The sequence below is a fragment of the Panthera tigris genome, chromosome B1, assembly GCF_018350195.1.
Source record: "Panthera tigris isolate Pti1 chromosome B1, P.tigris_Pti1_mat1.1, whole genome shotgun sequence".
In the NCBI taxonomy this organism is placed as follows: domain Eukaryota; kingdom Metazoa; phylum Chordata; class Mammalia; order Carnivora; family Felidae; genus Panthera; species Panthera tigris.
Window position 1 is genome coordinate 118,701,920 of NC_056663.1, and position 16,044 is coordinate 118,717,963.

The window sequence follows — 16,044 nt, forward strand, 5'->3', positions numbered from 1 at the left end:
GGCAATATAATGGTTAAGAATTTGAACTTTGGAGCAGAAATGCTCCAGTTAGAATTCTAGGACTGGGCAAGTTATTTGTATGCCTCTATAAAATGAGTATTTGTTACGTATGAACAATAGTTGAGTGCCTAGTATGTTCTAGATGCTAGGACTGCAGTAGTGAGCAAAACAGATTTAGGGTCCTAGATTTTATTTGTTTATTCGTTTATTTTAGGATTAAAGAGGTTAGTGTGTGGCTTGGAACAGGCATATGGCATTCAGATTATTACTGCTATTTTAATATCACTTTTTAATTTTCAAAATCTTGTTAAAGAACTTTTGTAGTTTAGTACTCTTCATTAACATCAGGTTGTCTTCTGTTGTAAATATTTTGAAGATATGCGTAATATATTAACTAGACATAATACTTTCCAAATTGGAAAAAACAATATTTATGTAGGACTGTTGATTCAATGTACAGAAAGTTTTTGAAAGGCATGTGGCTTGGTATTTAGCTGTTACTCTCAGAATCACATGGTGAAACTTCAAAAAAAAAAAAAAAAAATCCCAGATCCAAAGAGTATTAGTGAGTGATAGTTATGGGGGATGGTTTTATTAATTTCTGTTCTAGAAATACAGGGTCAAGTAGGCATCGCTATTAGTATGGTATTTCTTGTGTTATGCACTTTTTTCTTTTTTTTTTTTTTAATTTATTGTTTGGAGCCCCCGAATTCCAAATACTAAGATACTTACATTCTTTGTTGATGCTTTATTGAAATGCTTATTGTTGGATTATTTTTGGCCAGTATTCATTTGATAAAGCTTTTGGATTTGTTTTTTTCTAAAGCTTACGTTAAAATATATTGTGTTTCTTAGACCAGGCAGCTTTTTCAAACAATCTTACTTGTTTTTTGCTGTATTATTTATTTAATTAGCTGTAGTATGGTTTTACAAGGCTATTTATTAAACAACAAAAAGGAAAAATGGGAACTCCCAAGTTGATTAGTGGTGTTTGAGGACCATAGGCAATTATACTACTCCCATTAAACCAGGTAACTACAGTGCTTGTATTTTGGGGAAGTTTAAAAAGAACTGCACATAAAATATAATGTGAGCCAAGCCTAGAAGAGTAACTCATGTTTTGAGGGTTTGCAATGTGTCAGAATTGTTTGAAACCCTTGTATTAACTCACTTAATATTACAACTCAAGGAAGTAGGTACAGTTAAATTATTATCCCCATTTGGAGATTAGAAACCTGAAGCACAGAAAGGTTAAAAAACAAAACAAAAACCTACCGTTCATCTCTGATAGCAGAATTGGGATTGGAACCTGGACAGTCTGGCTCCATTCTGTGTCTTAACTGTTATGTCATCCTTTATGTTTTTAGTATTCAAAAAGGTTTTCTTTTGCATCATTCTGCTGCTAGTAATAGCGAGGACTTAGCATTTACTGTGTACCAAACTATTTCCAAGCCCTTTATGGAAATCAGCTTATTTAATTCTCACAACAATTCTGTGAGATGCTCTTTATCATTCCGTTTTATACATGAGGAAACCAACACAGAGGTTACTTGCTACACAGCTAGTGACTGAGGTTCAGATCAGTCTACCTCAAGAGCTTAAGCTCTTGAACTCCATAGTGTACTGCTGTTCTGAACCATTTGTTTCTATTTTATCAGGTGAATGAATGTTATTTTAGTTTTACTACCGGCAATAAGCTGCTGCTCTCCTCTCCCACTTCACTTTTAAATAATGGGAATTTCACTTTATTCTTAGATTATAGTTAGTTTGTGAATTAAGATATTCACTAACATAAGTTTTGAAAGCGGGAGTGAATGTTCTTTTTGGTTGATCTCTTAAAGGACTGGGAGCTGCCATGTTCCAACTAATTGCTAGGGGTATCTTAAAATATCTTGTCTCCAAAGAGCCTATAGGCTGGATACACAGTTTTGCAGGTGTTTCTTTAGGATCCTCAAGGCTTTTCGGTAGCCAACTAAATGTGTGGGACAGTTGTGTGACTCATGGATACTGGTCATGGTGACCTTGGTGTTTATTTTATGAAGAGGCACTTACCTTGACACTGTCTTCATCATCCTGCTCTTTTGCAGTGTTAATTCTAGTTTTTGTTATTCCTACGAATATAAACTTGAATACTCTTATTAGCACTAGGGGAGAAGCTACTTACAATATATCTGTTACTAGATTATATGTGAATTTAACTCATGGATTCCGTGCACCTTGTTAATCCAAGATACAGTAAATTCTTGCAATTTTTCCAAATACTTTTACTGTAATGATCTGTTTCTAGTAAAGAAAACAGTAGGTTCTTAATGCTGACATAAAAATGTTTTCAGAGTAAGATTTCAAATCTTAGCTTGGCTTTTGCATTCCATAATATACGTTCTTGTTCGTGGGTTTTGACATGAGTTGCATTTATATGTCAGGAAATTGAGCAGAGTTCTTAATATAGTGTATAGGATCTTACCAGATATATGGAATCATTTTCTCTGGGAACAGGCATGATTTTGAAATGTCCCTTAGGTGATTCTGAAGCCTCCCTCTGGTGAAGATCCACAAACATCGGGGTAATCATTTAACCAATACTTAACTGAGGGAAGTTTTACTCCATTTGGCACAGTAGTTTAGTCCCAGGAGATAGAAAATGAGGAAGCCTTGTCATTACCCATGAGAGTCTCTGCTTTGAGTGGAAGAAACAAGCATATAAACACATGAATAAGGGTTTGTCACCTTGTACAACTTAACTTTCAAGAATCTAAGTCAAGTATGGGAAACACTTATTTAAAAGAAATTAAGGGGAGTGCCTGATCTTTATAAGTTGAGTTCTGAGTCTTGATTTTGGCTCAGGTCATGGTCTCAAGGTTTGTGGGATGGAGCCCCACATTGGGCTCCACACTCAGAGGGTGGAGCCTGCTTGGGATTCTGTCTCTCCCTCACTCTTTCTCTCTCACAATAAATTTTTAAAAAGGGGGGTGAAATCTTTGTTTTTATATCAGATTTACCCATTACTGTTTTTTTACCTTTTTTGAGAGAGATGCAGGGGTGGGGCGGAGAGAGGGAGACACAGGATCTGAAACAGGGCTCTGAGTTGACAGCAGAGAACCCAGTTTGGGGTTTGAACTCTGGAAACGCAAGATCATGACCTGAGCCAAAGTCCGGTGCTTAACTGACTTAGCCATCCAGGTGCCCCAGATTTACTTATTATTAAAGATAGTTTATTTAAGTTTATTTAGGGGCACCTGGGTGGCTCAGTCGGTTGAGCGTTCAACTTCAGCTCAGGTCACGATCTTGCGGTCCTGAGTTCGAGCCCCGAGTCGGGCTCTGGGCTGACGGCTCAGAGCCTGGAGCCTGCTTCCAATTCTGTGTCTCCCTCTCTCTCTGCCCCTCCCCCATTCATGCTCTGTCTGTCTCTGTCTCAAAAATAAATAAATGTTAAAAAAAAATTTTTTTTTAAAGATTATTTAAATAATTTGCTTATGCTATATTTTGCCATTTTATGGTGGGTTTTATAACTATACTTAATTCTGTCAAACCAGTAGTATTTTGAAATCAGCAAGATTAAGTGATTTTCATTACTTTACTGGAAAATTTTATGTTGTTGATTGGGTTTTACTACCAACGGCATGATCTTATTTGAAATTGAACAGTGTAATTAAGAATGAATGCATTTAGTGAATATCTTACTAGCTAAGTTATCTGGCTAGATAAGATTCTCAAAACTATCCTCTGCCTTGTTATGTGTGAAAGGGAAAAATTCAATGAAGTGTTTTATACTTTCCCTAAACATCTGATTTTTATCTGCAACAATACTTTCAGTATAATCTTGTATCATTGAGATTGACAACTTTTCATAGCTAGATTTGTCTTATTTGGCCTTGTAGGTTTCAGTTGTGAATCACTACTTGGTTACTTGTTCGTTTTTAGGATGGAGTACTTGTTCACATTCATCCTAGTCTTGTTATCATTTCAAAGCTAATGTATAATTGGATGTTTTCAACCACAGGACTGCTGTTAATTTTTGTTTTTTCTTATCTATGAAATGCCTTGTGTGTTTTCATGTATCAAAGCTGAGAACCTAAATTTGGCTTTCTGTTTTGCCCATTTAGATAATGCCTACAAAAGAACAGCTTTGAATAATTTTAAGTGATTTAAATGGTGATCTAAAGAAAGAAAATTGTAGTAGTATTCATTCAAGACATTCTTTATATCTTGAGTAATGAGCAAGCACACTGTCTCACCTGTAATTACAGCTAAACAGGAAGTTACTATATTGTCAGTGATGTAATGAGACATGGTTTGTAGCACCTACCTCTTAATTCTTAAAGTAAAAGAAACTTTTAGGATTTCGCATAAATTGTAAATTCCAAACTAAAATGATTTTAAAGTGACTGTTTCTTTTCATTCTTTAAGTCTGCAATTCTATGAAAGTGTTCAGATCCTAAAATATTTTTGCCAGGTTTCCTTCTTTTGAAATAATTTCTGGTAAGCATACATTTCTGAAATGTTTGCTGTTTTCTTCCTTACCATTTGTGTCTACACACAGTATATAGAAATTTCGCGATGTTAAAGTTAGTAAGAAAATTTTTGTTTACTTCATAGTAAACCTGATCTTTATAAGAACAATTAGAGCAGTTCTCATCAGGCAATAATTACATAGCATTTTGTCCTATCACTCGTCTGAATATGTACCTTTATATTTTGTAAGGTTGTAAAGGCTTGGTGAGGGTGAGTCTTCTCTCAAAATTTCTTGTAAAGGCACTCTTCTTTCCACTTCATGGCCTCATCTCATCCAGACCCCAAAGCAGTATTTTATGTTGCTCCTCAGTGTAGGTTTTAAGAGGCAAGAGATGTCTTTATAGTGCTGATTCATGTAGTTCTACAAATCTGGTCTCTAAGTCAAAAGTTTTGAAAGAAGTGGACTCTTGAGTAAAATACAAGAAATTGCTTGTCAGTAATGGCATGAACCTTTTAAGTTTTCCCAAAAGTTATGATAGGAGTTGTATCTATACTGCTATCGTTCTGACCTTTGGGTGATAATGTGCATGATGGATAGTGGAGTATGGGATAACAAATGATTGTGAACATGGTGATGATAATTACTGTACTCAGGGATGGAACCCATGAACTTGGCATTAGCACAGTAATTTCATAAATGCTGACTTTGGTTATGTTGATCTAATGTGTAAGTAGTGGTTGTCATTAGAAAGTTCAGCAGGATGCTTAAACGATTATTACTAGAGGCATTAAATCTTACTGGACACTCATTGATATGGCTGCTCTGTAGTTTCATTATTCATAAATAGTTCTTGTATTTCCAACTTATGAATTCTTTAATGGCAGAGACCATTTTTTGTACTTCCCATCATCTCTTTAGGCCTTTGCATTTAATGCCTTGGCTTCTTGTTCTTCATAGTCTGGTTAGTCATTTCACCTCTAAAATGAGTAAGATGTAGATACAGTAGAGAAGCAAAAAGCAAATATTTAGCAGTATGTTTAGACTTTTAGGTCTTTTCATGTTTTACTTCTAATAGTCAACTTTCAAAGAGATCCTGTGTGCTATAATGATCAAAGCAAAGATCTAAAGATAAGCTGGGCTTTCTTGTAGGAGCCCCACAAAAGGAATGGTCATACTTAATGTTTAATCATGTACCTACAGTTGAGAACTCCCTGCCTTAAGCTGTACCTTTTGTCTGCCTTTTGGAGAGATTTGCTTGACTCCTTATCTTATGGGTCTGTTTAGGCTCTTTTTTGTTTTTTGTTTTATGTTTTTAACATTTATTTATTTATTTTTGAGAGAGTGTAAGTAAGGAAGGGATAGAGAGAGGGGGCCAGAGGATTCAAAGCGGGCTTTGTGCTGACAGCAGTGAGCCCAACGTGGGGCTCAAGCTCACAAACCGCGAGATCATGACCTGAGCCAAAGCAGACACTCAATCGACTGAGCTACCCAGGTGCCCTGTTTAGGCTTTTAAATGGAATAGAGAAGCATATTTCTAAGTGAGAAAAGGCCTGGATTTTCATACTAGCTAAGTATGCAGGAAGGTTTCAGGTGAAGCAGTTCAGAGGAAGATGATCAAAAAAAAAATTTCCTCCAGAAGAACATACCATGACAAAAAAATATTTAAATTTGGTGAGGAGGTTTGTTTGTTTGTTTGTTTTATGTCCTTGTATGCCCTTGATCCATTTTATGTCCCTTCAGTGTGAGTGGAGCCTTTAAGCAACTCCTAGTGTGTGCCAGTCTCCCCTGACAACTTCTTTTCTATTTTAGTGGTCTTAATAGTTGGCTATGGGGCGCCTGGGTGGCTCACTCGGTTAAGCATCTAACTCTTGATTTGGGGTTAGGTCATGATCTCATGGTTCGTGAGTTTGAGCCCCATGTTGGGCTCTGTGCTGACAGTGCAGAGCCTGCTTGGAATTCTCTGTCTCCCTCCCTTTCTGCCCCGACCCCATTCACTCTTTCTCAAAACAAACAAACATTAAAAAAAAATTTAGTAAAAAATAGTTGGGCAAGAGCCCACCTTAGTAATGCTATTCTTGGGGAAAGGGATGGTCATCATATGAAGACTTCCCAGGTGCTATATGTGAGCTGTTCTCTGGTCCTTTCCACGTTCCTCTCTACTAGGGAGCAAAGAGCTAACAGTTTCAGTACTTAGTATGATTTTACCAAAGACAAAATTACTTTTGGAAATTCATTGAGTGCTTCATTGAAAATTGATCTCAGTCCAGTAAATAGAGTTTCCTCTTGCAGTGGAATGGATAATTGTTTTCTCAGTTGGCTTTAATTTAAAGGCCATGTAACTTAAAAAATAGGTAACACTAGATTCACACTGAGTGTAGTAATAAGATGCAAACTAACTGAATGATTATGGAGAAACTGATCCTATGAAAACCTCAGTTTTCCATATCCTGTTCAATCTAGGGCATTTATTCCTTTAAAAGTACAGTGGAGAGTTGGTTTAGTGCAATTGAAATTTTTTTCTTCAGTATGCCAAATGCTGTATCAAATTTTTTTAAATGCATCTTTGATGTAAGGACATCCTTTTTAAAAAGGAGCCATTTTGAAATCTGTTTCTAGATCTCTAATTTTCAAGTGTCTAGTAGATACACAACTTTTGTTTTCCTACACATCCTAAAGCTTAGTATATCGTACACTTGCATGTAGTCTTTCCTCTGATGTAAAATAGAAATCAGGCCTATTTTCGTAAGATTTTTGTAAGGGTAAAATGGTTGGTATTTAAGATTTTTTTTTTTTTTTTTTTAATCCTCCATGACTTAGTTCATGTTCTACTCTCACCTGAATTACTGCTAATGCTTCCTAATGTAGTTACTGCTTCTCTGTCCTTGTATTAGGGATTCCTACAATACGGAGATGAGTCTGTGATACCCACAGATTAAATTTTTGTATGGGTATATGGGGGATAGAAACTCTAATAGTTAATTTTAGAAGTGCTTGTCACAAATAGTGTTAAAAGCCAGTGTTCTAGGGGTGCCTGGGTCTGGGTGGCCCAGTTGGTTGAGGGTCCCACTCCTGATTTTGGCTCAAGTCATGATCCCAGGGTCGTGGGATTGAGCCCCATGTTGGGCTACGCGCTGAGTGTGGTGCCTGCTTAAGATTTTCTCACTCACACTCTCCCTCCCTCTCTCTCTTTCTCTCTAAAAGAAAAAAATTTTTAAAAGCCAATGTTCTGAATGGTATCTATAGAAATATACGTGAATACAAATCTATATATATAGTTAAAATTTCAAGCCCTGCAAAACAATGCTATATATTCTTAAGAGATACATATCTAGTAGTGTATAAAAATGGGGAGAAGTAGTGGAAACCAAATTTCAAATAATCTGTGACCTTCTGAGGGGCAAGTAGAATTGGGGAGTACGTGAGGGAGCTTCAGGTATATCTGTAGCATTTTTTTAAAATTATTTATTTTGAGAGAGAGAGAATTGAATCCCAAGCTCTCGCCATCAGCACAGAGTCCGATGTGGGGCTCAAACTCCTGAACCTTGAGATCATGACCTGAGCCAAGACCAAGAGTTGGGCATTTAATTGACTGAGCCACCCAGGTGCTCCTATAGCTTTTTTTGTGTGTGTGTGGGGGGGGGGGGGGTCAGGGGAGAGACAATCCCAAGCAGGTTCCGTGATGTTCAGTGTGCAGCCCGGTGCGGAGCTCAATCCCACAAACCATGAGAACCTGAGCCAGTTAAGAGTCAGATGCTTAACCAACTGATTCATACAGGCACCTCTCTGCAGCATTTTATTTTTAATAAGAAGGAAATATAGTAAAAATGTTCAGCTTTACTTGTCAGCCTGGGTACACAGATTCAGGGGTACTTCTAGGATATGACCTAGTAATTTTAAAGTAATTGAAAGTTTTTTCTAGTGTACTATTGTCTCTACATTTTTTTAAAAACACCCCAAATTTGATTTGCCTTATTCCTGCTTAAAAATTTCTGTGGTTCCCATTGCCTTTGGGATGGTCTTTGATATATTCAAAGCTATTGAAAGATCAAGCCATGGTTAACCTTTCTGGTCACATGTGCTACCTTCTTACCTTTACTCTTTTGTGTTTCTGGTTGGTATACCAGAATTACAAGCAAATTTTTGTAGACTGTTCTTTCATACCCTTGACTTTGAATAAGGTTCTCTGCTTGGAATGCTTATCCCTCCATCAGGACTCAGCTCAGTTGTCACTGTTTTTAAACCCAGGCAAGGTTAGTGGTTACCTTTTCAGGATTCACAAAGCATTTAAATGTCTGTATTTTTTAAGCACTTAAAGTTGTTGAAATGTAGTTTTTTGTTTCTGCATTGTGCCCACTTTATATTAACTCAGTCTATTAGGGAAGGGATTCGGGTTTTATCTCAGTATATTCAGACCTAACATGCTTGACACCAAATATGCACTTTTCCTATATGTGAATAAATGATGGTGAAACTTTAGCTAATAGCAAATACTACTTTTCATTTTAGAAATGGATTTAAATTAACTTCTAGTTTCTGTGATTAGATTAAAAGTTGCTAGACAGAATACATGATTTCTCCCTGCTCCCTCTAGCTTGATTTTGAGACTGTTTGATTTAGATTTCTTACATGTTTTTCAAAAAACAAGACTTGAGCATTACATTGTGCTTTAGTGGGATAAGCTCTGTATAAATGGCCGTGGTTCCCAGGAACTTTCTGCTTAGAATGGGTCTCTCCTCACTCTTGGGGTTTTTTCTCCCTTGGATTTGTTAGAAGGAAACTGGAGCAGTTAACAATCAAAGGAAATAACTATAGGAACCAGAGCAAGCCACAACCTCAGGGACTGAAATTGCATATCTTTATGCCAAGTCAGCTCTTATTATCTCCTTTGCCCAATGTGGTCTCTTTTTCTCTGGATTCACCATGTAATTTCAAGGCACATGCCTGCCAATAGCTCTAGGTCACATCCTTACAGTTAGAGAAGGAAGAAGTCTTCCCAGCTTCAATATGAAAAACCAGGCAGAGATGGATGGACCTGATTAGGTCAGGTCCTGGCTTGGCTTAGGTTACTTTCCAGCCCTTTGAGCTAATCACTGAGGCTAAAGAAACAAAATTCTATGATTAGCCCTGAGTAATGGGTGGTTATCAGCCACCATTAACCAAACACTACAATCACATGTTTTGGAGTAAGGGAAAAGCATTTCCATGAAAGCAGGGTAAGATGGATAGTTTATTGAGTAGATAAAAGGTCTTACACATTAAGAGCATCTGAGGTGACCTCTTACTGTGCTTTCTTATAATTTTTCTTGCTGAGATTTTCTTACGTATTCTCATTTGCTTATGCTATGGGCATAATAATGTCATGAGAATTACTTGTTATCTTAGAGATGAACGCTGGTACATGATTTGAAAGACCTGTTTTGATCCCTAAAATAACTCAGGTTGGTTTTTTTTTTCAATGTTGTATTTAAAGTAGATTTTAGTATGTAAGATAATTGACCTAATTTTAGATCTTTGATTATTACTTCAGAGACATCTTGGTCATGGAGAACTTAGAAAATAAGACACTCAGAAATTATCTGAGTAATAAGAGCCTGAAATTTTGGGAGGGAAGAGCTCAAATTAGACCTTCACTCTAAAGTTAGAATAATGCCAGTACTATAAAGGCTTAATTTATAAATATTATGCATAAAAACTTCTTTCCTCTGTAAGAAATATGTTCTTTAACATTAAATAGGGTGTTGGTTTATTCTAGGTCAACTTTATAGATTCCTGAAATTTATAATGAAGTTGTTTCAAGGTCACTTAGAGCAGCCATCGTTTAGATTGGTTTTATTTAAAAATAACTGCTTTTTTTCTGGCATATAAGCAAATCTGTATTCAAAACATGTTTATTAAGGACATAATTTGGGCTAGATCAATGTAAGAAACGAGATAAATCTTTTATGGAAAAGAAGGGGGGATGGTTTAGAACAGATAAGTTTTTAACCTTAAAATAGACCCCCTTTTTTGAACCCTTGTGTTCCTTAAGGAAAGATAATTAAACTGTATAAATTAGCTTTTGGCTTTTTTTATTTTTTGGTGGGCCAGCTAAACAGTAGAAATTGTTACATAAGCTTTGGAACATGGGAGAATTCTCTGGTCATGTCAGTTTGACTAGACTACTTGATTTTTACCAACAATGAAGTTTTTAATGCTTTGAGATGGTGTTAAAGTAGATTCCCATCATAACAAAAGTGGCTGGTTATGGGATGTAAATAATTGCCATATGAAACCTAATCTGGCCTATGAAAAAGTCATTTGCTTAATAATGGGTAGTCAATTAATTCAAGTACATTTCTATTTTTACTCAAAAATTGGTAGTTTTGGGCACCAGGGTAGCTCAGTCGGTTAAGTGTCAGACTCTTGATCTCAGCTCAGGTCTTGATCTCAGGGTTGTGAGTTCAAGCCCGTGTTGGGCTCCCCCCTGGACATCAAGCCTTAAAAAACAAAACAAAAAATAACTTCAAATACTTGATTCAGAATCATTTGATAATTTGTAACAGTGTTTGTTTTTGTTTTTAAGTTAAAACCATACATAGTTTTGTTCTGTTTTCTTAAGTTATTTACTTAGAGGGGGGAATATCCCAAGCAGGCTCTGTGCTTACAGCGCAGAGCTGACATGGGCCTCAAACCCCCACAAGCCATGAGATCATGATCTGAGTTGAAATCAAGAATAGAAGGCTTAACCAAATGGGCCACCCAGGTGCCCCCATACATAAGTTTCTTTTAACCAGTTGTTTAAATCTCTGTTCAGAGTTTCCGTAATTCCTACTGATCAGGATCCACGGTGGTTGGGATGAATTTTCTCCCATTCTTAAATATGTTGAACATAAGAAGGTATATTTATTTAGGCAAGCATAAAGGTCTGATCTGATCTTCTGTTATCCTAAGTTGTGTATCCTGGGATTTCTGGCTGTTTTGATAACCTTAAAAACAGATGTGTGAGTTGGAGAAGCAAGTTGGCAGTGTATCAGCACTCCCAACTCCCAGTTTTATTGAGGTATAATTGATTTGTAACATTTTTAGTTTTAGAGCTACAACGTCATGGTTTATGAATTTTGTGAAACAATTACAAGGACAATTCTTCTGCATTGTGGGGTTTTGTTTTGTTTTGTTTTTAAATGGAGTGAATCTAGATTGATCACTGTGCAACAGTTGGTTAGTTTCTGAAATGTATTTGGACCATGTGAGAGAGGCAGATATTTGCTCTGGATTGAGCCCCACACATACTCTCTTTCTCTAAAATAAAATTAAAAATTAAAAAAGAAACAACTTTATTTTCTGACTAAATTATCCATATTTGTTACATATAAGTCCTGGAAAGGCTAAGTACATATTTATAAATATAAGGTCTGATGGAATTTTGGAAACTGCATGTTTTACCTAGAGCAAATTTCAGTGTCTTCCAGGGTAATAAACATAGTTGAGTTGCAGCAATAAGACCAAATCAAAAAGGATACCTACCTACCTAGCCCCATTAGAGATTTTTCAAGTGGAAGTGAGGTCTGTGGATAGTGTGGTTCAGATACAACAGAGGATTTAGGATAGTAGAAATAAGGGCTTCTGAGATATCCTGAAAGTTAAGCAAACAACATGAATGTTGAGAACTGTCTCAGTTCTTAAGCTGTGAAAGTATCTGATACAACTTTTCTGGTTTGGATGGCTTTTGTTGATGTAACAAGAATTTTTGTATCTGTGCCTATTATGTTCCACGATCTGGACTATGGTTAACTTAATGTTTTCTTTTACTAGAATGTATTAATGTGAACTATGATTGTGTGTCCCTTAAAGAATGGGGTGAAGATAAACTATTGACTCTGTTTGTTTGTTGTTATGGTTATATGACCCATCATTTTCTGTTTTGGTGTAGGAACTTAGTGATTTGGCCCGTGACCCTCCAGCACAATGTTCTGCAGGTCCAGTTGGGGATGACAGTAAGTAACTCTGAAGTTGATTTGAATGGCTAATTTCAAAAAAGCTTGTACATTTTTAGATAACAGTTTTGTTTTGTTTTTCCCTAGTGTTTCATTGGCAAGCCACAATTATGGGACCTGTAAGTATTAAGAATTAAAAATTGTTGCTTTTAATTAAAAATTCAACATTGACCTAGTTATATTTAACTTAGTCTCATATTTATTTTATTAACCTTGTAATGCCGTTTTGGAACTGCCGTAGTTGTACAGCTTTTGAAAGCCCTAAAAATTTAATGAATTAGTCATTTGTTTACATATATTATATGTGTCTGTCCCTGTATTCGGGTTCTAGAGTCTAGCATCTCTATGACCTATCAAATATTTTTTCACTTTATCCTAGTTTTCTTTTGTAGTAATGTAAAGCATTGTTGCAGAGCTTCCTGTTATTTATAGACCATTTAATTTATTAGCTCTACCATGGATCTAATTCCTCTTGCTGCCAAAAATCTAAGTTTTTATTGTATTTGATGTTTGTATAGAACTTTAGATTTTTACAAAATTTGAATATTTTTAGGTAGAAAGTGATATTTTGAATACAGCAAAATTCCTTTCTATCCTGGGTAGATAAGAAACTGTATATGCTGGATAATTGAATATTCAGAATTATGGATACCATCTAAGAATTTCACAGAATTAGAGCGCAGTAAAACAACCTGGGGTAAGACTGTATCTTGCACAATACTTAATATTTTTTTTGACTTGGAAGGCACTTTAGGATTTCTATTCTATGTATGTCTTAATCTGCTTTCTTCCCCCCTTTTTGGTGGTTTAATCTCAACATAAATGTCAATAATGTACTTGGTGAGATAATGGTCAATAAATAGGTATTATTCTAAAAGGAGAAATGCTTTTGGAAAAGTTAGCCAGTTGATGGGTTGGATCAATAAGTTTTTATTCCGTAGTTCTGATTTTGATAACTTTAATCTTTTTTTTTTTTTTTTTTCCATCTCTGTGTGGTCCCCCACTGTATGCCAGCCATTAAGGATAGACATAATACTTCTCATTCTTTAGAGAACTTAAAATCTGGGAGAGACCGGCAATTAAAACAAGTGTATAAGATAGGAAATTTTATGGGAAATCATAGCAGGGATGATTGAGTTAGAGTAATTGTGAAATGTTATGACCTAAAGGTAGGGAGACTGTGAGTTAAGTTAAACTTGGTGGTGTTGGTAGAGGGGGGGATATTTATCTTAATAATCTGAAACATATCTGTATTATCCTAATAGGGAAAAAAAAATTAACAGAGTCAGAATTGTTCACTTCCAGTTATCTCAAGGACTATTCTTAACTACTGTAAATTTTATTTTGCTTTAAAAATACTTACTTTGTAACAAAATTGTGGTTTATTTATTTTAAGTGAACATAGTTAACTAGTCTGGCTTTTACCCAGTTTGGTCCACAAAACAGTTTAGAAGTTAACAGTCTTCATATTAAAACACTGACGAGGCCCTCATTCCATAGCAGTAGTGACTGGGGATGGAGTTTAGCAGCTACCTCCCTTTTTTTATATGGGGTTTGTGTCTCACACTCCTGTCCACTTCATTTTGCCTCCCTAGATTCTGTAGGCACATGGATTTGCTGTTTCTAGAATTTTGTCATTATAGATCACCAATTCTTAAAGGAGAGTGTTCAGTAAAATGCCTTACCATTTCTACCAAGTAAAAGCTCATCTTTGATCCAGAGGGTGCTTTAAGATGTCTCATTATAAAAATTAGTTGTCAGTATTAATAAAGCACTAAAAAGTTGGTAATCTCAAGACTTAATTGGATGGTGTGCATAATAGAAACCAGCTCTTTGACACCAGTGTGACATTTTTCTGCTGGACTCTGAGACTTCACTGTTTATTGAACTTTTGTTTCCAAAAGGTGAGGAATATACTTAAGAGTAAATCAGAGTGAAGCATAAGTGAGTAGTTTATGCCAGTAATTTTTTAGAGAATAAGAGAAGATTGCTTATCCTGACCTTTTTTTGTAGCTGCTTACTTATTTGCTTTTATTTTCAGAAAACTTTGTTAATTGTATCAATGACAGTTTTCTGCTTTTAAAAACAAATACTTGATTTTTAGAACTATTTAAATATTCCCTAATTAACAAAATTTGCAGAAACTGTATTTTAGTAAACACCGGTTTTGGATGTCAACTTGGAAATAGTTAGCAATTATCTTTAACCATAGCGTCAACAATGAAACAACTCATGTTCTTATTTTGGCTTTTGATTGCATCCTTGTGATACAACATCACAGTTTGATTAGATAAATAATTGCTTTATTTTGTTACTATGCCTAGCTGTGTGACATGCAGGTAAATGAGCTAAAACATTGGGACATTGGTAGTATAGCAATCCATATATTTGCAGATTTGCTGAAAGAATAAATGGTAACAAAATTGCTATGGAGTACTTCTTAGGTCAGTAAAGTGATTGGCAGTGCCACATAACTAAAGGTTCCTGACTAAGGAATGGAGCATCTAATTTAAGTTTTGATGCAGAGTAACTATTCAGTTTTAGTGTATTACAGTCTGGGAATGTTCTTGATCATTAAATTTATGAGGCAAAATGCTTTCTAATAACCATTTGAACTGGCTTATTCTTTCTTAAGGTAAGATACTTTGGAAGCACAAATACTAATAAAAATTAAACCTTTGAAAGAAATGACAGAGCATTGCTGGTTATGTGGTTCTTAAACTTTGGTGGTGGCTGGGTGTTTTGTACTGTATTGAGGACAATTCCCATTAACAATTGGAAAAGTTAGGAGAAGTTAACTCCTTACTTATTTCTGATATTTATATACTTGATTACTAATTGGAAATGGAGCTGGGAGAAAGATAATTTTGAAATTATTTGGAGAACCACACTAACTTCCACCTAATCTATGATATAGCCAAGGAAGAAAGTACCAAATTTGAATAATATAACGTCATCTTTGGCAGCTTGAGCAGAATCAACTACAAAAACCATCTGAAGTCAAATAATTGGTTCATAGGTATTGTCTTATTGGTCCATAAAGGTTATTTTTCAACTTACTTTAAGTGTATTATGTCAGTTTCTGCAAAGGTTAATGATACATGAAAACTCTTCCCTTCATGACCTTTTAAAAGGAGCTTTGTAGTCCAGAGGAAGAGTAGAGGAAGTGGAAAATATAAGTAAGTTATAAATATGTTGGATAATAGTAAATGTACAGAAAGTACAGAAGAAAGGCAACAAGCGGATTGAACTAAAGGAAAGGCTGTATTATCTTTTTAAGGACATGTAAGCTTAAGATGGACTCTATAGTGTAGGTAGGATCCTAGAGATAAAGACACAGATGCAGATAAGAATATTTCAAGTAGGAACGCCTGGGTGGTTCAGTCTGTTGAGTATCTGACTCTTGATTTTTGGCTTATGTCATGATCCCAGGGTCGTGGGATCAAGCTTTGTGTCATAACGCTGTGTGTAGAGCCTGCTTAACATTCTCTCTCCTGCCCCTCTCCCCCCCCCCCCACCCGCTCGCACATGCTGTCTCTCTAATAAAAAAAATTTTTTTTTTTTTTCAAAGAATATTTCAAGTAAGAGAAATAATGGAAAAAGGAGATGTGAAACATT

At 35.7% G+C, this 16,044-nt stretch overlaps 1 protein-coding gene across 4 annotated transcripts in view; it reads left to right on the plus strand.

The window, feature by feature from the left end:
- UBE2D3 (ubiquitin conjugating enzyme E2 D3) overlaps window positions 1-16,044 on the plus strand; it is a 28,571-nt gene that overhangs the window by 3,470 nt on the left and 9,057 nt on the right. For all 4 annotated transcript variants that reach the window (XM_042984117.1, XM_015537031.2, XM_042984116.1 and 1 more), the window contains 2 exons: window positions 12,363-12,426; window positions 12,514-12,545. In XM_042984117.1, coding sequence (XP_042840051.1) covers window positions 12,363-12,426; window positions 12,514-12,545 — 96 coding nt within the window. The remainder of the gene's footprint in view (window positions 1-12,362; window positions 12,427-12,513; window positions 12,546-16,044) is intronic.